The sequence below is a fragment of the Pituophis catenifer genome, unplaced genomic scaffold (assembly GCF_029215685.1).
Source record: "Pituophis catenifer annectens isolate HBS135680 unplaced genomic scaffold, rPitCat1.0.hap2 SCAF_1, whole genome shotgun sequence".
NCBI classification, from domain to species: domain Eukaryota; kingdom Metazoa; phylum Chordata; class Lepidosauria; order Squamata; family Colubridae; genus Pituophis; species Pituophis catenifer.
In genome coordinates this window covers 317,163,751-317,186,939 of record NW_027256881.1, presented here as the reverse complement: position 1 = coordinate 317,186,939, position 23,189 = coordinate 317,163,751, and the positions used below count along the sequence as shown (strand labels likewise).

Below are 23,189 nucleotides of genomic sequence, written 5' to 3'. Positions count from 1 at the left end.
ATAAACAGGTTCAGGAATCACCGCGCACCTTTCTACAGCAAGAGGAGAGATCAAGATATAAGGATAGATATAAAAATTCTTGGAAAAAAAGGGAAATAAAATACAAACTTAAGAGAGTAAACAATGGGCGGTTATACAAATTAGTACATACATCTCCCTGCCAGGATACGGTAGTTGGTAAGTCTTACTAGTGGAGTTGCAGTGGATTAAAAAAAATCAAAAATAACCAAAAGACAGGAACATACACTATGTATTCTAGGTATCATATCTGTCCAAAAGAGTTTAGAGGAAGAGTAATTGGGCACACAAATAGTACAACACATGTTTCTAATACAGGGCGCAATTAAAAGAGTTTTAAAAATGTCAGCAAAAGAGCAAGAATGACCACAGCACATTTGCCATCTCTGAAAGCATACTTCTAAGTTTGTTCATTTAATGATTTATCCATTAGTGACATCATGACCAAACTATACCCATATCTATAAAATAAAATACATGGATGAAGCGCACTTTCCCCCAAAGACATTTCTTTTTAAAATTTGTTTAAAAAAGTGATACAATGGCAAACATTTCCATTAGCAAACATTACTGCTAAACATTTTCATCCTTAAACTTTGTGCAGTAAAAAATCTCTTTTTTTGTGAAACTGTTATATATTGCATGTTTGCACTGGACGGAGTCTTCTTCAGGAACAAGTTGTAAGTAAACAGATGATTCTGTCTTGGCTCAGGAGATACAGACAGCTGTACAAAACAAAAGAAAGTAACTGAGTACTATTGAACTATTACACACCAGCATATATACATATATATTTGACATAGATCTGCTGCTAATAATAGTTTGATAACAAATTCATCCTAAACAGTGGTGAAATTCAAATTTTTTTACTACCGGTTTTGTGGGCATGGCTTGGTGGGTGTGGTGTGGCTTGGTGGGCATGGTAGGGGAAGAACACTGCAAAATCCCCATTCCCTCCCCACTCCTGGGGGAAGGATATCTCCATTCCCACCCCACTCTGCGACCAGCCAGAGGTGGTATTTGCTGGTTCTCCGAACTATTCAAAATTTCCGCTACCTGTTCTCCAGAACCTGTCAGAACCTGGTAGATTTCACCCCTGATCCTAAGAAATATCCCATCCCAAGTTTTTTTTTCCTGAGAATACAAACGTACCTATTCTATATTCACTTACACCAAATTTCATTGAATAATTGAAGGATCCTTAAAACTGGGCTTTTGATTATCTGAAACATACTAATTGCCAAATACAATAGAACAGGTGTGTGTGTGTGTGTGTGTGTGTGTATACTCTCTTTTCTCTCAGTCAAGTGTCCACAATTATCCTTATTCTGTTCTAGTAGAATTTCCAACTGACTTCACAAAGTGTTACAAGTTACAGATAAGTGAGACAAGATAAAAGAGAATCAAATTTACAATAAGAGTCTCAAGTATGTCCTACAATTTAGATCATGAAAATGGCCCTAAAGCCCAAATCAAATCAGATATTTACCCATAGTTCCTAGAGAGCTTTAGTAAAGCTTAACTTATAAAAGCGGGCTGTTAGACTATCAAGATAACCAGTGAAATGTTTTCTATTGCTCCCTCTAAGAAGTGAGTGATATGTGATTCAGCCACCAGAATCAATATAATTTTTGACTGTTAAAACCAAGTCTCTGTAGCACAGATAAAAGAAATTCCAGAAAACTCCAGAAAACATAAAAATGTTTTTTATATTTTAGGCTTCTAATATAAGTGGAGTCCTTGGTGGTCTCTCAACTTAGTGGTTTATTTGCAATTGTTTCATTAGCAAACATTATCAGTGTGAATGAATGGAGTTTGCTTCCTGTTTATATACAATAACTTGTCCTGCAAACGTTGTTGGGAATGTGGTTTTCTCTTTGGTAGTTCCTTGATTATGGTATTCCTTGATTAGGGATCTTTCTGCTTGACTATTTGCCTAGTGCAGTGGTTCTTAACCTTCCTAATGCCGCGACCCTTTAATACAGTTCCTCATGTTATGGTGACCCCCAACCAGGGGTGGGTTCTAAATTTTTTTACTACCGGTTCTGTGGGCGTGGCTTATTTTGTGGGTGTGGCTTGGAGGTCATGTGACTAGGTGGGCGTGGTTAGCTGGTCATGTGACCGGGTGGCCATGGCTATGTGTATAGGGACTACTCAGAGGGCTGAAAAAAGTCATTTCTGACAGGTCCTCACACTTTTGACTGGTCCTCACACTTATGACCATCCTCACATTTATGGCCGTGCAGCATTCTTAACAACCATGTCACTCATTTCACAACTGCTTCTTTTCACCATGGGTGATAAGATAAGGCAAAAAATGTAAAATGTGAGGATAGTCGTAAATTCGAGATCTGGTCAAAAGTGCGAGGACCAGTCAAAAATAACTTTTTCAGCCCTCTGAGTAGTCCATGTGCACAAAAGGACTACCCAGAGGGCTGAAAAAAGTGATTTCTGACAGGTCCTCGCACTTTTGACCGGTCTTCGCACTTATGACTGGTCATCATTTATGCCCATTGTAGCATTCTTAACAACCATGTCACTCATTTCACAACTGCTTCTCTTCACCATGGTGACAAGATAGGGCAAAAAGGTAAAATGTGAGGACAGTCGTAAGTTCGAGGACTGATCAAAAGTGCGAGGACCAGTCAGAAATAACTTTTTCAGCCCACTGAGTAGTCCTTATGCATAAAAAGATACAGCAATAGAGAGGGATGAAGAAAGGGAAGGGAAATTAGAGTAGGAGTGAGGGTAAGAGAGGGAGGAAGAGAGGAGAAGGAGAAAGGAAGAGGAAGTAGGGAGGAGAAGAAGAGGGGGAGGAAGAGAAAGTAAGAAGGAAAGAAAAGAGAGAGGTGGTAGGTTTGAGGAGAAAGATTGCTGCACAATAAAAAAGATGAAAGGGAAGAAAGCCAACCCCAAACAAATATAAAGATATTAAGATAAAGAATGAATTTTTAAACTTTAAAGAATAAAAGAGAACAAATATGAATAAATAACAATAATTAGAAACACACATACAAACATACAATGTATTTTCTTTGAACAGAGTATTTGGCCGGTTCACAAATTTAAACAGTGTTTAGTCATTTCAATTAAATTTACAATTTCTATATTTCCTTTTTGCCATATTTATTCCTCATCTATTTTTGTAAAAAACCAATATTACCCTTCATCCTCATCTCTAATCTTAATCAAATTCAATTTTTCCTTTCTGTTCTATATTATACCCCTTCCCATTGTCATCTATTTTTATATCCATCCTCACATTGGTTAATTATGTAATATTACAGTTGTTTAATATAAATTCAACATTTTAATATAAATCAATTAGTTATATAACTACCTTTTTATATATTAATCAATATGAACATGAATATTCCAATTATTTCCATGCAATCCAATTTCTTACAAATCAATTAATTATATTTACCAATAATAATAAACCAAATAATTTCCCCCATATATTCCTTCAAACCACAACTTAACCATTTCTGCTTTCAACACAATATACAATTAATAGTATCTCAATTATTACAATTCCCTAGTTAAATAGAGCTTTTTTTCTTTTGTGTTTTAAAATCTTGAACTCTCCTCTTTTTCCCTAAATTTCCCATTGTTTGCACCTACCTTTTTTGGTGAGGAAAAAGAAAAGAAATCTGCCTGGCTAATTTTTCAACGTTGCAGCAACAGCAAAGCCAACAGCCTGCTTTAGTTTCGGTTTCGTTTTTCAGCATAGCTAGGGGAAAAAACATCTGCTCCAGGACTCTTTGCAAGGAAGCAGCAGAACCCTCCGCAAAACAGCTGAGACCAAATCAGCTGAGAGTCGGGAGCCGATCTAATCAAGGGCTAATTAGCCTATACTGAAGCTCCGCGGGCCAATAAAATTACAAAAAAACACCGAACCATTTGTTAAATTGCTGGCTCGCCCGCCCCTCGCCCACCACTATTTATTGGCAATAAATAGTGGTGCGGAGGGGCGGGGCAAGCCAGCAATTTAACAAATGGTTCGGCTGAACCCCCTAGAACCGGCAGAATCCCACCACTGGCTATAGGGCGGCCCTTTGAAGCCCCGCGGCAAGAATTTAAACAGTTTTTTTTCCTCTAGCCATCAGCTGGGACTAGGAGGCAGCAATAGATTGGGAGTGGGCGGGGTAAGCGAACAGCCGGCGATCCAACAGAGCAGAGAGTGAGGGTGAGTGAAGGCGTGGGGGGGGCGAGAGAGGGCTTTGGCGACCCCTGTGAAATGGCTGTTCAACCCCCAAAGGGGTCGCGACCCCCAGGTTGAGAACCGCTGGCCTAGTGTTAATCCATACTTATATGCCAATGCATTTTTAAAAACAGAAGCAACATATGAACAAACAAGCTCATTTCATTCCTATTCTTACCTTAGTTTGAATTAGTGCTTTACAAGTGCTAAGGTTGAATTTGTCAACACTGGAATCTTCATTTTCTCTGTTAGTTTTTTCCAAAATGCTGCCCTTAAATTCTGGAACAGCCTAATAAACAAGAACCATCATGTACAGAACTTTATTTAAAACCGTGACTTTATTGTATAATGCATTGTGTGAAACATCTTGATATTAGATTGATCCTATATTGGGCCCTATAAACTAGAACCTTCAAGCTGAAGCACTGCCATTGTGAATTTCATAATGTTGTAAAGCCCAGGCAGGAAGTATCTGCACAATTGCAACATTGGGAAGTACAGAAAATTTCATTAGATTACAAAAAGGGGAAACCAGAGACACAATTGCATCAGTGGCAATTTAAAGTAAAATCTGCTCTGGATCTTGGAGTCTGACATCCAATCATTTTTATAAATAAAATTATTTCCCAAGTGATCTTCTTAGAAAGGTTTTATTTTGCTCTGCTTTATATTTTTAGGAAAATAGCAAAAATTTCAGTTTTTCTCCAAGTGCATTCCTATATTACATTACAGCATAAGGGCTGAATTCATATATAATTTTACATGCACAAAACACAACTGCTAGAACTGGACTAGAAACCAGAAGATGGCGTCTTCTCTTCCTTCAGACATGAAAGCCAATTAAATGACTTTGGGTCAGTTTCTCAGCCCAACCATGTCACAAAATTGTTGTTAAGGGGCAAAAGGAGAGGTGTGAATATTATATACATACTGTACACTGCCTTGAGCTGACCAAAAACAAAAGTGAGATAAAAATCTAATAATAAATAAAATTTGTAACATATATACATCTCTAGCAGGTTAAACAACAGCAATATTCAATGATCACTACTGTACCATGAGAAACTACACCAGCAAATGTTTGCCGTGGTACAGTAGCATTCATGATGAGTAAATATTCCTGTTAATTTAACCTGCTAATCACACTGTTTTAAACACACTGCAAGCAGATGATATCCACATCATTCCCTAGTAGCTTCTTAGAACAACCAGATTTTAATGTCCTTCCTAAATTCCAAAAGAACTGGAGAGTGCTATTTTTTGGGAGAGAAGCAGCAATAGAAATTGTTTTTGGGGTTCTGATAAGACTACTCTCTAGGAGAACACACTGAGCCCTCTGATTGTATTGAATAGGCAGATAACATTGGGCACAGGTGGTCCCAAAGGCACCCAGCTCCTAAGCCCTATAAAGCTTTATAGTGTCATGACTAGCTCAGACTCTGATGAGGAAACAGACAGCAAGCAGCCAGAATTACCAGATGAACTGCCTCTTGGGCAATTGCAGGGAGAGGACTGTGCTGCCTAGTAACCAGGAGTCTCAGCTGCTGGTCTTGGAAGATGAGAAATCTGAATTGCTACACCCTCCCCAGAGCAAGATCTCACTGTGCGGAGAGCAGAGGAAAGGCGAACTGTGAGGCTTCCTGCAAGAAAGGAATCTCGCTCTTTCAAATGAGCAACATCAGGGTTGCTTCTCTTTAAGAAGAGCAGCAAGCTCAAGCCCTCAGTTGACGGTTTATTAACCTAGTGTCTCTGTGTGCCTTGCTTACATCTTGAAATCTTGTGACTGTGACTCTGTCCCAGACTGGCTGACAACTCTATGACATTTGGACCCTTGGGCTTCATCGGACCACTTTTGTCTCTGCTGTCCCTTGTTCGAGACAAGCCTAGTGGACTTTGGGGGACGTGATTTCTTTTTCTGTATGTGCTTGCGTGCTCATTTCCTTTGCTGCTTATTTGAAAACTTGCTAGTAAAGTTTGCAAATCTTACTAGTGTTTGTGAGCCTGTGGACCAAGACAGGACATATAGATACAGAGATAACTACAAACACTTTAAAAGTAATTGAAATCTCACCCAATTTCTGAAAATAGTGGTGTTACATAGACAAACATCTTTTGAATAACAAAATAACAGAATTGGAAGGGACCTTGGAGGTCTTCTAGTCCAACACTCTGCTATACCATTTCAGACAAATGGTTGTCCAAACTCTTCTTAAAAACCTCCAGTGGTAGAGCACCCACAACTTCTGAAGGCAAACTGTTCCACTGGCTGATAGTTCTCACTGTTAGGAAATTTCTCCTTAGTTCTAGGTTGCTTCTCTCCTTGATTAGTTTCCATTACTTCTTGTCTTGCCTTCTGGTGCTTTGGAAAATAAGATAACCCCCTCTTCTTTGTGGCAGCCCCTCAAATATTGGAACATTGCTATCATGTCACCACTAGTCCTTTTTTCACTAGATTAGAGATACCCAATTCCTGAAACCATGCTTAATCTGTTTTAACCTCCAGCCCCCCCCCCCAATCATCTTTGTTGTTCTTTTCTGCACTCTTTCCAGAGTCTCTGCATGTTTTTTTCTTTTTTTATAATATGGCAACCAAAACTGGATGTATTATATTTTAAGTGTGATCTTACTAAGGCTTTATAAAGCACTACTTCACATGATCTTGATTCTATCCCTCTGTTAATGTCACCTAGGACTGCATTGGCTTTTTTGGCTGCTACCGCACACTGCTGACTCATATTTAAATGACTGTCCACTAGGACTCCAAGATTGCTCTCAGTTACTGCTATTGAGCTAGGTTTCACCTAATCTGTACCTGTACATTTGGTTTTTCTTGCCTAAGTGTAAAACCTTACTTTTCTCTACATTCCATGTATCTCTTCACTGAAGATTAAATGAGGATAGAAAGACTGCTATGTAAACATGAACAAGGGGGAAATCGGTTTAAAAAAAGAATAAAATTCCTTAGCTTTTAGAAGTTTTTTTTATAAATTTACTAACCCTCTATGTTATTTGGGGTATCAGATCAGATCATTTTCATTTCATTTGAATCCAAATTATGCAGTAATTTTTATACATAATTTTAGGAGAAGGAGCAATGTATGACTGTATGTAGACTCAGAGTGTCTACAAGCAAAGGCCTGAGACCTCTGATCTTTCACCTGATGCGTTAGCTCTGCCACCACACAGTTCAATAAATAACACCAGCTGTCTAGACTTCTACTTTTTTGAGAGGAACACAAAGTTCCTACCCTCAACCATCAATTTTTGAGCTCTTGTTGAACTATCAACAAATTCTAGGATTCATTTTGTAAAAAAGCAAAGAAGCCTGATAAAACTTTCATGTTTTAGTTCTGTAAATCTATGGAAACATACATACATGATATTTTCTAACAAGTGAAATGTTGAACAGTAGCCTTACAGCATAGTATCTATTAAGATTAAACACAAATACTATGACTGTTCTAGAAAGTATTACTGAACACTACCTTTTGATTAGCATTGATTCCAAGCACAGCTAAAAGATTTTCTTGACAATGAAATTCATTTCGATGGCATCTTAAATCAGAAGGGCTATTGCACTGAGTAAGAGTTTTCCATAAATTTGCTGAGTCAAGGCTTTAAAGGAAACACAATTCAGATTAATACAAGGTAAACATCCACCATATTTCTTGTTTGCATTTCAGATCAGCTCTATAAAGATAGCAAACATATTGCCCATGCTTAGTTATATATTGGGTATATGAGCTCTTACTAAACAAAAGACACAGATCATGATTAACTAAATCAAAAGACCATCCATTTTTGACACCAAACTTAATATTTCATTCTATGTTACTTAAAAAATAATCAGACATAAAGCCCCTTTCAACAAATCCAATTTTATAAAGGAATATAAGATTCTGAAATTCTTAGTAATCTTGGGAAAACTAAGACAAAGTAACATAAAACCAATACAAATATATGGATCTATTATTTGGGGTTTGTTGCTTTTGAAACAAGTAAGTAAATATTAAGACGATGCTTGTGTGTCTGTTTCTTTGCCTACATATGAATTTATTTTAGTTTACAGTATCTTAGAAATTATTCTTGATGACATACAATCCCAATTAAATCAATATATTCATTCCTGGCAAAGATAATCAACATCCTGTTTCTTTCTTTTTTTAATTCTTAGTTTAAAATTATAATATAATGTCCATACGCCTCTCCAAAAAAAAGGGGTGGATGGGAATTCTCTTTGTAAATTTTAACAATCATCAAATCCATGTCAAAATTTTATTTTTCTCCAATTTCTGCAAACACTTCACAAAAGGCTTCCAACTACAGATGAACTTCAGTGATTTTTCTCTCATGAGGGCCATTAAACTAGCTATTGTTGCCAATTCTGTCATCTCTATTAGCCATTCCTATATTGTGCATATCATAGGATCTTCCCAATGCTGGGGATGTAAAAGTCAGATGTTTTTATCATATACAACAAAACACCATGTGATTTCCTCTCTTTCCCTCTCCGCCCCCCTCCCATTTTTATACATAAAGCCTAATAAAAAAAGTTTTAGGTCTGAATTGTAGATTAATTTTCAAAATTTTTTAAATTACATTAATAATGTCAATCCAATATTTTTTAGCTCTTTTGCACATTCACCAAAGGTGGTAAAAGGTTCCTATTAGGGCTTTATACTTCCAGCAACTGTTTGGATATCCTTTATAGTTTTTAGCTAATTAATCTGGGGAATCTGTTTCTTGAAGCCTTTTCTTCTTTTAAACCAATTGGGTAATTAGTAAGGATCATTACTGTACCCATAGAATGATACTATTTTACCTAAATAAAGATACATAATGCCAGCATAGTAAACAACTTTCTTGATACGCTTAAAAATAACTATTGATTTAGATGGCTATTTCCAGTCTATTTTATCAGTTAAAAACGCTTGACTCATCAAATGATTTATGAATGATTACATGTTAAATAGTTTATTTCAAATACTTGCCTTATCCATCACTGTGCAATTTAGAAAAATAAAAAAGTACTGTTTCTACTTTCAAGAAAGTGAACTGAAATGGAACATTACAAGTTTACAACTGCAAAACTCTAATCTAAAGCCTTTGAAGGAATGGAGAGTGGAAGTTCTATATTTGGCAGGAAAGTGCAAATACTTTGAAGATGTCTATAGCTACAACTAGAATTTTAATATCTGATTTTAAATTATTTTCAGAAAATATCAATGCCCAATAACAATAACAATAGCACTTAGATTTATATGCCACTTCACAGTGCTTTATAGCCCTCTCAAAGTGCTTTACAGAGTCAGCATATTGCCCCCAACAATCTGGCTCCTCATTTTACCGACCTCGGAAGAATGTAAGGCTGAGTCAACCTTGAGCCTGGTGAGATTCGAACTGCCAAATTGTAGGCAGGCGGCAGTCAGCAGAAGTAGCCTGCAATACTGCATTCTAACCACTGTGCCGCTGCGGCCCAAGAAGTATATCTACTTGGTGTAATCAGGGCACAGTTTAACTAGTATTTTGGAAATAATTATATTCTCTTCTACAAACAGGTGACACAATTCAGATGATACTAAAGTAAATTAGGAGTTTTCCAGCAAAGTTTCCCTTATGAAGAATCAGAGAAATGTCCTGATCAGAGGAATCTGCTAGCTGGGAATCAATCATTAGTGTAAACTGGCTACCACTGACACCTGCAACAGATGCAAAGCTAACATGCAATCAAGAGAAATACTGTTTAATCTCACAAAAACAAAAAATAACCATGTATGGTAGTTGCTAGTTTAAAAAGTTTGATATCTGTATAAAGGCAATATATTTATTAAGACAACTAATAATCCCAAAAATAGCATGAAACCTTTGGAGCTCCTCAGCATATTTAATCAAACAAAACAATAAATAAAAAACATGAGGACAGTTATAATGCTAATATCGTATGCTAATAGTAATAATTTATATTTTAAAAGGACATAATAAAGGAGAGGCTTGCACATATTCAAACTGAACCCTCACTGATGCAGCTATGACTTCAGGTACCCTCTCTCAATCTCCTTGATTGCTAGGCAAATCTATCTCAACAGCGTATGAATCCAATAAGTAACAAAAGGACCAGCCGCAACTGATTTTTCCTGTTTAAAAGATAACTTAGATAATTTATTTAAGATTCTCTGCATTATAAGTAAAATGAACAAATTATAGGAAACAGACATAAAGGAAAAACTAAATGGTTTTTAAAAACTAGGAATAATTTTAGAATGTATACTGGATAAAAAAGACAAATAAAGACATCGTTTTATAATTTGTATAACTGAAACATTATTTTTGAAAAAGTATACCCCCAACTACAGTACCTCAATACTCATTGTTCATTGGTTCCATGGGGCGCGATGAGTACCAAAAACAATGAGTACTGAACACATTTTTCCCATAAAGAATAATGTGTCGCAAGGCAGCTGACACTGACAAGTTCTAGCTTGTGCATCGAGTACCAAACAAACGATGAGTACCTGGACAAAATTTTCACGTCAATATGTGTCAAGTACCAAATTCAATGAGTTTCAAAGCAGTTGAGTACTGCACTACAACTGTACTGATGAGTCTTCCAAAGGTGCTTTTTCAAGAGACAACTGGACTTTCTGGGGGTTTTTTGAAGACGTTTCGCTTCTCATCCAAGAAGCTTCTTCAGCTCAGAGTCAATCTAATAAAAATATTGCCATTTGATCAAGACAATATTGACCATTCGTCCATTGGCCAGAAAAGGAGTACGGTATTTGTAGAGAGTATTATTGTAAGATACAATGCTCTACTCCTATTGAGGGTCACCTGGAAACTAGAAAGTTGGAGGACAACACACTTCAAGCTTATATACCAGCTACGGAGCTGGGTGACTTTGAGGCAGTCATTCCCTCAGCCTAATCTACCTCACAGGGTTGTTGTCGTGGGGAAAATAGGAGGAGGAAGGTTGTTTGGCTATTGTGTGCTGCCTTGAGTTATTTGTAAAAAATAATAAAGGCAGGATACAATCCTGTTGTTTTCCAGCAAGAATACAAGTGAAGAAAAATTGGCTCTGTAGGAAACCAGTAACATATTCAGATAACTCTCTACTTTATTCTGGCTTGTGTGACTTTTCTATTTAGTTTTTAAGACAGAGAGCAGACCCTTACTTCATTATGGAAGCAGCTTTGAGAAAGAAATGTCTGAAATAACAGTAAATAAACAAAACACCATCTTCCAGTTTTTAAATGAGTTTAAAATGTCCTAATTTTAAATTCTTGTCCTAATACTACATTTACTGGCATCTTCAGAAGACTGATCTTCTTCTATAAATGCATGCATTATCAATGACAAAACAAATCTTACCAAGCTTGTTTCTCTGTACATTCAGGAATGTCTGCATCTTGTCTTTCTGGGTGAAGCACTTGCTTCAATGTACTTATTTTACCCAAACATTGTGGTACTGGGATTTCAGGAAAACTCTGTTTAACAGTCTCTTCAGATCTGATGACAACCTAAAGAAGTATATAGTGCAAGAATGCAGCAGCATGTTGATTTATACAGAGGCAAAACAAAGTCTAATTAAGTTTAAAACCTAGAGGTTATTCCTACTTCTCCATAGGATACTTTCTTTTGCAAATCTGCAACAGTGAACTTTAGACTCATTTCAAAGATTTAAAAGTCATGTGGATTCCCAATTAACTATTCAGGAGAGGGGGAAAAATCCCAAAAATCTAATGTACCATGGGGCCAACAATCCAGCATTAACTTAAGTTTCTCATTCTTCAGCAAAATGTAGGATGCTATAGAAATATTTTAGTCACATTCTCATCTAATGGCCCCTGCTTTACAAAATAACCCTCTATACCAGGTGCTGTATTTTTCAGCAAAAATTCTTATATGTAACCAATTATTTTTACCATAGAACCACAACCAACAGTGTTTATAAATCAGGCTCAACTTGACAAACTTACATTCCTGGTATTTTACTAAGGAATAAGTAGTGTACAATTAATTGGTTTCACTGCTAGGATTTTGGCATCATTTTTCCTTTTCACCTTCTCTACTTTTCCTTCATTTGCCACCAAACTAATTTTTATATTTCTATGCTTTATTCCACTAGGCTTTGTTTCTACTACAGTTTTACTAAGAAAAGACTTCTCATTTCTCCTTATTATACTCAAGGACATCTTGGATTTTAGAAAAAAACAAGCATACTTCCAGATGCAAAATTCAGTATAAGTTTGTGTAATGTACAATGGGGCTAAAAACCCTAATTTCGCATATACACCAAGGAAAGCCTAATTCTCTGGAAAAAGGTATTAGAGTTATGGAGAAAAGTGTCATGTCTTTGACTCAGAATGTAGCTGAGAAGTTAACAAATTCCACACAGGGATCCTTCAGCAAGGGGTGGCCTAATGGTAGCCTCATAAGTAGGTGCTATTCTTGGAATCCTTTAGGGGGATCCATTTTTAAGGGGTTCCATTTTAAGGAGACTCCTTTTTTTCTTAAAAACAGAGGCTTCCAAGTTACTGCGAGAAGAGCACATGCTTGCAGACTAGCACGAGGCTGCCTCTGTAGGAAAGCTGAACTTCACATCAGATCATCTGGGCGTCTCTCTCAAAAGCTGCAAAAACAGAAAGCTAAGCTGGGTGCTATCAAACCTTGGAGCTGATTGAGGAACAGGCTGACTCCTGCAAGTCCTGAGGGGCTGCGTGGGAAGTAAGCCCAAGGCCTGCAAGCGGTACCAGCAGCTTCTGCAGCCAGCCTGGGGCTTCCCTGGGTGAGAAGCAAGCCCAAGGCCTGCAGGGATCCCAAGGGGTGGGAAGTGGAGTACAGGGTATCTCCAGAGGGTGAGGGAGGTCTTGAGAGACCCAGGGCAGGTGAGACGGCCTAATCCTAGGCCTTCCCAACCCTGAGGCCCAGTGGTGGGTTGCTATCGGTTCGCCCAGGATTGGGCAAACCGGTAGCAGAGGAGGTGGGAGGCTCCGCCCACTCTCCTGCACCCACAAGCGCACACCCACGAGCAAACTGGTAGCGTCGAGTTTTGAAACCCACCCTGCCTCAGGTCCTATGCTCTGCAACAGCCTTTGGGAGAGCAGGGGTAAAGGTCATTAAGTAAAGGGGCAAACGTGTTCACATGGATGACTCATTTAATGACCCTCATGACTAGCAACCATAATGAGCATCCTATATTACAGCCCTAATTCAAGGACTACCTGCATACATATGAGTTTATGTATATTTTCCAGATTAAGGAAGAACAATAATTTATCATACTTAGCTTGGTTGTGCTATGCGAGCTATGCAGAAAAGTAAAAAAACAAACAAACAGATAACGCTTAACAGCATCATGAACTAATACGCTGCCTTAGTGCTATGACAAATAATGTATTATAGAAAATTAAGAGCAGTATTATACAGTGTTAAATATGAGGAAAAAGAAAGGGAGCCAATCAGAAAAATTGATTGGTCTTATCAATATTTACCTTCATTGTAGTTTTAGCAACTGTTTCTTTTTCGTATCCAACTGCTTTGGAAAGGACTTGTCTGAATGAGGTAGTGGAAGGAGTGTCACTGATATCCATACCGTTTGTATGTGATACCTTTCCATTTATCTTCTCCAAAGGTTCTGGAATGTTACTTAAGTTCACCAGCTTGACCTCACTGAAACCTTCAAAATCACCCCAAGTATTGCTGGATTCCACTGTGTTGATATCCTGAGGCGTCTCCAGTGATCCTTCATCAATTGTTCCATCATCCCTCTTGCTGTGAGTTTTTTCCTGAACCAGTTCCATTTCTAGGGATGCATCCAGATTTCCATTTTGGTTTAAGTAATGGCTTCCGGTTCTACAGCTGTATTCACTTGGTGAGATGGCATATTTCTCTGTAGAGAGCGCTTTTAAACATGACTGGTTTTCGCCTTCCACACTACTATTCATTTGCAGTAAATTCTGCCCTTGCATTTTAGCTGTTGTAGCAGGGAGGAGTCACTTATTAACATCAACAAAAATGTTATTGGGATACAATAAAGCCATTAACATTAGGAAGGTACAGTGAAACACTTCATTGTATCTCGAATAGTTTGCAGTAATGTTGCTAAGCAAACCAGCATGCCTTTGGTATCTCCTAAGCCATCAACAATGCCTGTTTTCAGTTTTGAAGCAAATCCAGATTTCAGTCTGCAAAAGAAGGGTTATAAATGAAGACCCCTGATAATAAGGTGAGTAAGGTTCACAAAAGATAAGCTGTCAGGCAAGAGAAATGTTCATGCTTTGTCAAATAAATTCCAACGTGCTTAAAAGCTTTTTTTTTTAAGCCTTAACCTACAGAAGCCCAGGTCTATGCAACTTGCTTTGCAAGTAGTCCTTGACTTACCATCACAACTCGGAGCAGAATTTCCATTAAGTGATAAAGGCATGAAATGAGTCATATTCAATTTTACCATTTTTTTACCATGATTGTTAAGTGAATCATGCTGTTTGCATGTTTGAAGTCCTCTGGGAAGGTTGTAAATGGCAATAATATGACTGAGGGATGCTTCAACCATCATAAAATCATAAATACATGACAGTTGCCAAGTGCTCAAATTCTGATTACATAACTGTGGGGATGCTGCAACAGTCATAAATGTGAGGACCAATTACAAGTCACCTTTTCCAGCACTGTTCTAACCTCAAACAGTCATTATACAAATGGCCATAAATCTAGGACTACATATATTATTATTATTATTATTATTATTATTATTATTATTATTATTATTATTATTATTATTATTATTATTATTTATTTATTTATTTATTTATTTATTTATTTATTTATTTATTTTGTATACCGCCCTTCTCCCAAAGGACTCGGGGCGGTGAACAGCCAGCAGATAAAATACAGAAAATACAAAAATTAAAACAATATTAAAAAACCAATTAAATTAATTTGGCCCACAGTTAAAACACCCCCGTATTAAAAACCCATAATTTAGCAATTTAAAATTAAAGCAACTTAAAAAATATGGTCAGGTCAGCCCTGCTTGATGAAACAAAAATGTCTTTCAGGCACGGCGGAAAGTGCGCAGATCCAGGATCCGCCGTATCTCTGGGGACAACTCGTTCCAGAGGGTCGGTGCCCCCCCAGAGAAGGCTCTCCCCCTGGGGGCCGCTAGCTGACATTGTTTGGCCGACGGAACCCTGAGGAGCCCCTCTCTGTGGGAGCGTACTGGTCTGTGGGAGGCTACCGGCAGCAGAAGGCGGTCTCGTAAATACCCGGGCCCTAAGCCATGGAGCACTCTAAAGGTGGTAACCAATATCTTGAAGCGCACCCGGAAGACCACTGGGAGTCAGTGCAGCTCGCGCAGGAGAGGTGTTACATGGGAGCGCCGAGTCGCCCCCATCACCATTCACGCGGCCGCATTCTGGACCAGTTGGAGCCTCCGGGTGTTCCTCAAGGGGAGCCCCATGTAGAGAGCATTACAGTAGTCCAAGTGGGACGTGACGAGCGCATGAGTGACCGTGCGTAAGGCATCCCGATCCAGAAAGGGACGCAACTGGTGGATCAGGCGAACCTGATAAAAAGCCCCCCTGGCCACAGCCATCATATGCTCTTCCAAAGACAGCCGTGTATCCAAGACAGCCATATATCCAAGATAGTTTTTGTATAGACGTTTTCAGAAGGCTTGGAGCAAATAAATGTGCTATAAAACATGCTTACTCCTGTTTTTAAACATCAGTTTAAATACCCAAAGTGTTTTTCCTTGCAGAGGAAAAATATGCTAAAATTAACAATGAAATGCTTTTATAATAATTTGATAGATTATATCTGTAGGTAACACTAAATTTTTGAGATATCTTTTGCAATGAATGTATTCATATAGATTTTTTAAAAAGACAAGAAAGGAAACCTTTACTTGCTGAATAATTCAAATAATCCTTTGCACATTACTGCAAAATAATTTACAGTTTGATGATGAGAAATATCACACATAAAAACAATATGCTACAGTGCATATTGCAAAGAACCAAGTTTGTTTCAAATGCATGCTTGACCTCTTGCCTAACAGTCGCTAAATCACTTTTAAAAATATCCCAGGTGTTTATACAAGGCAATTTGAAACATTTTGACATTCTTTGTACATAGCAATAATTTATCCATTTGAAAAATATCCCAAAGATATGTTATACAGAACCTGCCTCAAACAGAACACAGTATTCAGTAAAATCAGTTTTTAAATTGTAAATCAGATTAAACTGTAATCATAATAGACAGTTGGTGTAGTGCGGAGGTGGGTATCAGCAGGTTCTGACCAGTTCTGGAGAACCGGTAGTGGAAATTTTGAATAGTTCGAAGAACCGGTAGTAAAAGTTCTGCCTGGCCCCACCCCCATCTATTCTCTGCCTCCCGAGTCCCAGCTGATTGGGAGGAAATGGGGATTTTACTGTATCCTTCCCCTGGATTGGGGAGGGAATGGAGATTTTACAGTATCTTTCCCCTGCCACTCCCACCAAGCCACACCCATAGAACCGGTAGTAAAAAATTTTGAAACCCACCACTGGTTTAGTGGTTATGGCACCATGCTAGAAACCAGAAAACTCTTGAGTTCTAGTCTGCCTTCAGTCCAAAACCAGCTGGATGACCTTGGGTGAATCACATTCAGCCTATAAAGAAGCAGGCAGTGTCAAGACAAACTAATCCAGGAAGTCACCAAGAGTTAACAGTAACTCAAAAGTACACACACACACACACAAACACATATAGACACACAGGAAATGATAGAAAGGCATTGAATTATACATTATATATTATGTAAATACGTATATATATTATATGTATTGTAAGAAATCACATTACTTTCACTGCAATTTATACCTCAGTACTTTTATTTCACACTAAATCAGTTAAAGATTACTGTATACTGTTCATCCTGGGAAGACTTCATTTCTAAGTCTCGGTTTGAAACATTCTGTGCAGAGTATTCCTATTATAAAATCCAATAAATCCTTTTACTGATATAACTACTATCTTTCTTTCCGGAAGTAGAAAAGAAATGCCACACCCTCTTCCCAAAACCTGTGTATCGTTGAAACAGACTAGAGCGGTGTTTCTCAACTTTGGCAACTTTAGGATGTGTGGACTTCAATTTTCCGAAGTTGATAAGATTGAGAAAACTGCACTAGGGAAAGAAACCCACAACAAATATTGAAGGGGCAAAGAGATCTGTGGAAGGGAGCAGCACCAGATTTCTTATTTTTGGTGATTAAAGTAGTTCCACCACAGGAAGACTGCATTTTTTTCATATTTACATAGAATTAAGTCTGCTGAATGGGACCTGATTTCTGTAAATAACACTGCAGTCCTTGCCACCTAGGATAATTTTCTACTAAAGAGAGAACTATATTTCAGAATAGAATAGAATAGAATAGAATAGAATAGAATAGAATAGAATAGAATAGAATAGAATAGAATAGAATAGAATAGAATAGAATAGAATAGAATAGAATAGAATTTTATTGGCCAAGTGTGATTGGACACACAAGGAATTTGTCTTGGTGCATATGATCTCAATGTACATAGAAGATACGTTAATCAAGAATCATAATCTCCTTATAAATTCTATAAGGAGGCGTCTGGAATAGAAGAAGTGCTTAAAGAATTAATATCACCAGACAAAATATGTATGAGGGTGTGTCCGCACATATCTTTATCTTAATTAGATCTGGAAAGCAATCGTTCACATATTTTGCTTGGTTTTGTTTTGCTAATAGCTTAATGTTTACGTTAATCCAGTTACTGTGCTTTATTCAATAATCTATGGTTAGACAAATTATGATTTAGTACAATGGGAAAAACTTATGTTAATGTTCAGATTCTTTAGGAACAAGTCAGTTGTACTCAGATCTGAAGCTTGTATTTAGAAGATAACTGGGCTAATATATAATAAAAGATATGATCTAGAAAATTAAAGAGATTAGTAACATACTTCTTAGTCTATGTTTCTTATTTGTATTTTTACATGATTGAATGTACTCATTACTCTGAGCACAATAGCTATTCAAATCTAGGCATCTGATTTACAGAAATAAAATTGAAGAAAAAGAAGAAAAGAGAAGGGTTTCCAAACACTCTCCAAAAAAAAATGCACTGAAAAATCTCAACTACTTAAGGGTAAGTACCTTTTCTGAGCTGGAAAAAAGACCTAATCCAGTCAATTCACAGACCTGCCAATTATTCCAACAATAATCTAATATGAAACAGTACTCTAGCTGTCGCACACATTAATCACATTCTATTAAGTATTTCCAACATTCTTCAGTGGCTGGATCTGCAACAAACCATAATTCTTTCATATCCGAAGGACAGCAGGCTCTTTTCCTTCGCTGTACACGAAAAAAATGTTATTAATTAAACAAGCAAAGATAGCTTTTCACTGCATTAAACCATATCTGATTTGTCTGGTTCTGATTTAACATGGCTCAGCCACTGCATTCTTAGTACAGCATTATATATAAATCAGATCAGTTTATTTCATTCAACAACCCTCAATTAAAGGGTTAGTGCAATGTGTAGACTCAGTGATATATTTGGTTCTGGGATAGTGAAACACTTATATGCTCAACATATTTAAGTGGCTATCCTTTTAAATTTTTCAGCCAAATTACTAGGTGTTTAATGATGCTATCTTTCCCCTATAGACACATAGAACACTGTAAAGTATAAATGAATTCAAGGATAATCAACGATGTTAAATAACAGTTTGGCAACTTGCAATGACAAAAGTGTTTTCAGTGGAAAAAAAAAAGAAACAAGGTCTAAGACAGGGGTGTTAAACTGGCAGCCCGCAGGGCGGATGTGTCACGTGCAGGCCACGCCCACCCCAGCTCCGCAAAGGGAAAAAAGTCACAATATATCTTGTGACAGCAACGTGATGCCGTGAGTTTGACACCCATGCTCTAAGACAATGTTGGAGAATGCTTCTTTGCCTTGGAGAATTATTCATTTACCCCACCCAGCAGCAGATATCAGGGAAAAATATTAGTATACCTTCATTTTAAGAAATAAACTTATGGAAGAGTCTATATAAAATATTTAGACTGTCCAATGAGCTAATGGTTCATTTGAATTAAAAGTTTCATCCAATTATTCATAAAATAGTTGTGTATGAAGTTGAAAATTCACAGTCAAAAAATCTTAAAAATGGATGTTGCCTCCAAAAAATGTGAAAGTTTCCTTCCAGCTTAGATTTCAATCCTGCTGTTTGTTACCTAGGAAGCAACACATTCTTTTATAAAGTAGCACCCACTTTATAGTTTACATTGGAGGTGTTAACAACTGTGAATTAAAGTAGAGCATGGTGGGTAGATATGCAGAAATCTGTACTAAAATAAAACCAGTGTGATCATACCAATGTGCACTACTAGTCACATGGATGAATGCTTTCTTAATAATAATTCATACTAGTTTAAAAAGTCAGAGAACAATATAATGCAAGTTCCCATTTTCTTTACTGGATAGTGGGTAAAAACCAGTGGTGAAATCCATTTTTTTTTACTACCGGTTCTGTGGGCGTGGCTTGGTGGGCATGGTGTGGCTTGGTGGGCGTGGCTTGGTGGCATGGCAGGGGAAGGATACTGCAAAATCCCCATTCCCTCCCAACTCTGGGGCCAGCCAGAGGTGGCATTTGCCAGTTCTCCGAACTACTCAAAGTTTCTGCTACCAGTTCTCCAACTACTCAAAATTTCCACTACCGGTTCTCCAGAACCTATCAGAACCTGCTGGATTTCACCCCTGGTAAAAACAACATCTTGCCTAGCAAGATTGTGGGAAGCTGAAGGAGGGAAAGACGATGAATAAAGTGGTTAGGCAGGAACAGGAAACCAGTGCAGTGTCACTTCCAGATGTGAACTGAAATCTCATCTGTTCTAGCCATCTTGACCAATGGTGAACAATTATAAGAACTGCAATCCAATAACATTTGGAGGGCCACCTCCAGATGTTGGATAGAGCTTTTTCTTTAGAGGTCTTTTAAGTCACACCATGCTATTTGGAGAATTCTGAGGCCCACATATTTTAGCTACTGAGATTGAGAAATACTGTTCTATACTCTCTTGGCTGGCTTCACACAGCCTGGCTAGATGGTTCAGTGGCTAAGATGCTGAGCTTGTCGATCAAAAAGGTTGGCAGTTCGGCAGTTCAAATCCCTAGTATAGGTCTCCTGTGTGAGCAGGGGGTTGGACTAGATGACCTCCAAGGTCCCTTCCAACTGTTACCTGTTACACTGTCATTATGTTTTAAACTAGGAGACAAACAATGGAAACAAACACATATTGGATTAACTGGAAAGTGTTAATTTCCTCATATTATGACTATCCATTGAAGAAGTTTTAATGGTCAATACTTGATCATTTAATGTAGGCTAGGTTTAAGTAGTTCTTTTAGGATTTGCGACTTAGAAAAGCAGCCATTGATTTTTAAAAGAAACACAAAAAGCATTCTGTTAATGACTGCATTTTAATTCTTGAGGGTATAGAACTGAAAAGCTAAAAATACAGCAGCTATAAAAGGACCAAAGCATCTCCACTCAAAGTTCACCCAGATTATATGTCCACAAAAGCAGCAATTTTCTTTTCTAGTGTTATTGTTTACTGTAGAATTCAGCTGGCTTCAGAAATAGTATGAATTAAATACTCAGAATTTGCTATCGCTTCTCTCTGCAAGCTGCCCATCGATTCTCCATCCAATTAAACTCTTTTTTTTAGAAGCTATGTGCATGTGCTTTATCAGAAACCCGTTTGAATACACAGCACAATCCACACCAGAACACCTTATGTTTAAAATATTGTTCACACTCACCAGCCAACATGGACAAATTCCAGTAGAGAAAGGTGAAATTATAAGGAAAGCATGCATACAATCGAACCAAAATTGGTTTCCTCTCAAAATACTAATGTTCAAGGGGTGCACAAGAAATAGGGCACTGCTTCACTGTGGGTATCATCAAGGGCACACATGATCAGATCGCATAAAATGCTGAATATACAAGAATTCAGAGTAGCAGGGCCTGAACCCAAAAGTCAGGATCGAAATGCTAAGGCGGCAGCAGCAGCAGCTCCAAATCTATCGGCGCTAAGGCATATAAGCTATTCATCCACACAACCACCAAGACTGCTTTGAGGATCAGATGGGGGAAACAACAAAGCACATCGACCTACGAGGGTTGGCTAAGAAAGTCTTTTTAAAATGTCGCTTCGCTTAAGTGCCTCGCACTCACCGATGCCCAAATCCCTTCTTCCTGACAACAAGCCTCCCCATCTCCCATCCTCCGTCTCCCTTGTCATCCCCCCAACAAGCCGTTTCCCTCTAGAAAGGCGCTCGGGGCTCTCGAGCTTAAGAGGCGACCGGGACCCACAACACCAAAAGCTGACTGGGGTTTAACGGCCGATAAAGAAACACGGCGGGAAAAAAAAAAAGCCACAAACTCCCCCAGCCCCCATCCAGGCCTTACCTGCTCCAGCCCCGCGTTACCTGCCTCCTCACCCGGCGGGGGCCCGGCGCCGACTAGAACGAAGGCGGAGCGCGGAGAGACAGCAGGTGCCGGTTTTGTGCCAGAGGGAGAAGCCAGATTGGCTGATTACGCCACAAAAGGGGCGGGGCTGGAACGCGTACACCGAACGCGGTTCCTTGGACACCCGGAGAAAAACAAGACAGGCTCGGGGAGGCTCGGCCTATGATTAAAAGGGAATGGAGCTGAGCAAGGATGTTTAAAGCAAAGCGGGCTGAGTTGAGGGCTTTTTTTTCCCGGGACGGCGATTTCTCCCTTTGTGGTCTACCAGCTGCCTGGCTATAAAGGGGGAAAAGTAACGCGTACCTGTTTTAATATCTATATCTATATCTATATCTATATCTATATCTATCTATCTATCTATCTATCTATCTATCTATCTATCTATCTATCTATCTATCTATCTATCTATCTATACACACACACACACACACATATACATATATATTGCAAGACAGAATAGATTCTTTATAGCTTCCCCAGGAACACTAGTGAAGTGTTTCTCAATCTCAGCAAGTTTAAGACCTGTGGACTTCAACTCCCAGAATTCCCCATCCAGTTTATCTTATTTTAGCTGGCTGGGGAATTCTGGGAGTTGAAGTCCACAGGATTTAAATTCGCTGAGATTGAGAAACACTGAGCTAGTGTTTTACTTCTCTGGCGGAAGACACCGCTGTGGCTTTCTTTCGAGGGGTCACACACCAAACAGGGCTTTTTCTTAGTTTTTTATTTTTATAGAATAGAATAGAATAGAATAGAATAGAATAGAATAGAATAGAATAGAATAGAATAGAATAGAATTTTTTATTGGACACAGAAGGAATTTGTCTTGGTGCATACACTCTCAGTGTACATAAAAGAAAAGATACGTTCATCAAGAATAAATTATTGTTGTTGTTGTTATTATTATTATTATATACACAAAGATGACAGCATACACAGCAAAAGAGATAACCATGCTGGATTTTGTATCACAAATCACTAGTCGAACACTTCCATCATCATCATCATCATCATCATCATCATCATCATCATCATCATCATTATTATTATTATTATTATTATTATTATTATTATTATTATTATTATTATTATTATTATTATAGTACAACCCTGAGTGAGATTATCACCGTATTTTTTTCTTTTAGTTTATTTCTGTTAGAGATTTTTTTTTTCCTAAACTAAAATCAGGACAATCAGAGCTGAGCTGCAAAACCTCAGAGTGCGGCTAGGTGGCAGCAAAGAGATTTAGAATTTTCCCCCCTATTGTTTTCATATGCTTCGTTCCTTTTCGGGAGAGGGAAGGGGTTACGATTGAATTGCTGGCTAGAGAGGAACCTGGAAGCATCGCCTTTATTAACAGTATTTCTCGACCTTGGCAACTTGGAAGATGTGTGGACTTCAGCTCCCAGAATT

The 23,189-nt window shown here is 38.1% G+C and overlaps 1 protein-coding gene across 1 annotated transcript; it reads right to left on the bottom strand.

Annotated features, from left to right (window-relative positions):
- Nucleotides 1-575: 575 nt before the first annotated feature.
- CLBA1 (clathrin binding box of aftiphilin containing 1) lies at nt 576-14,346 on the bottom strand. The gene is made up of 5 exons (XM_070931592.1): nt 13,711-14,346; nt 11,588-11,736; nt 7,708-7,837; nt 4,401-4,511; nt 576-743 (listed from the first exon to the last, which is right to left on the bottom strand). The coding sequence occupies exons 1-5, from the start codon at nt 14,185-14,187 to the stop codon at nt 576-578; spliced, it is 1,035 nt and encodes a 344-aa protein (XP_070787693.1). The 5' UTR covers nt 14,188-14,346.
- Between the last annotated feature and the right edge of the window lie 8,843 nt (nt 14,347-23,189).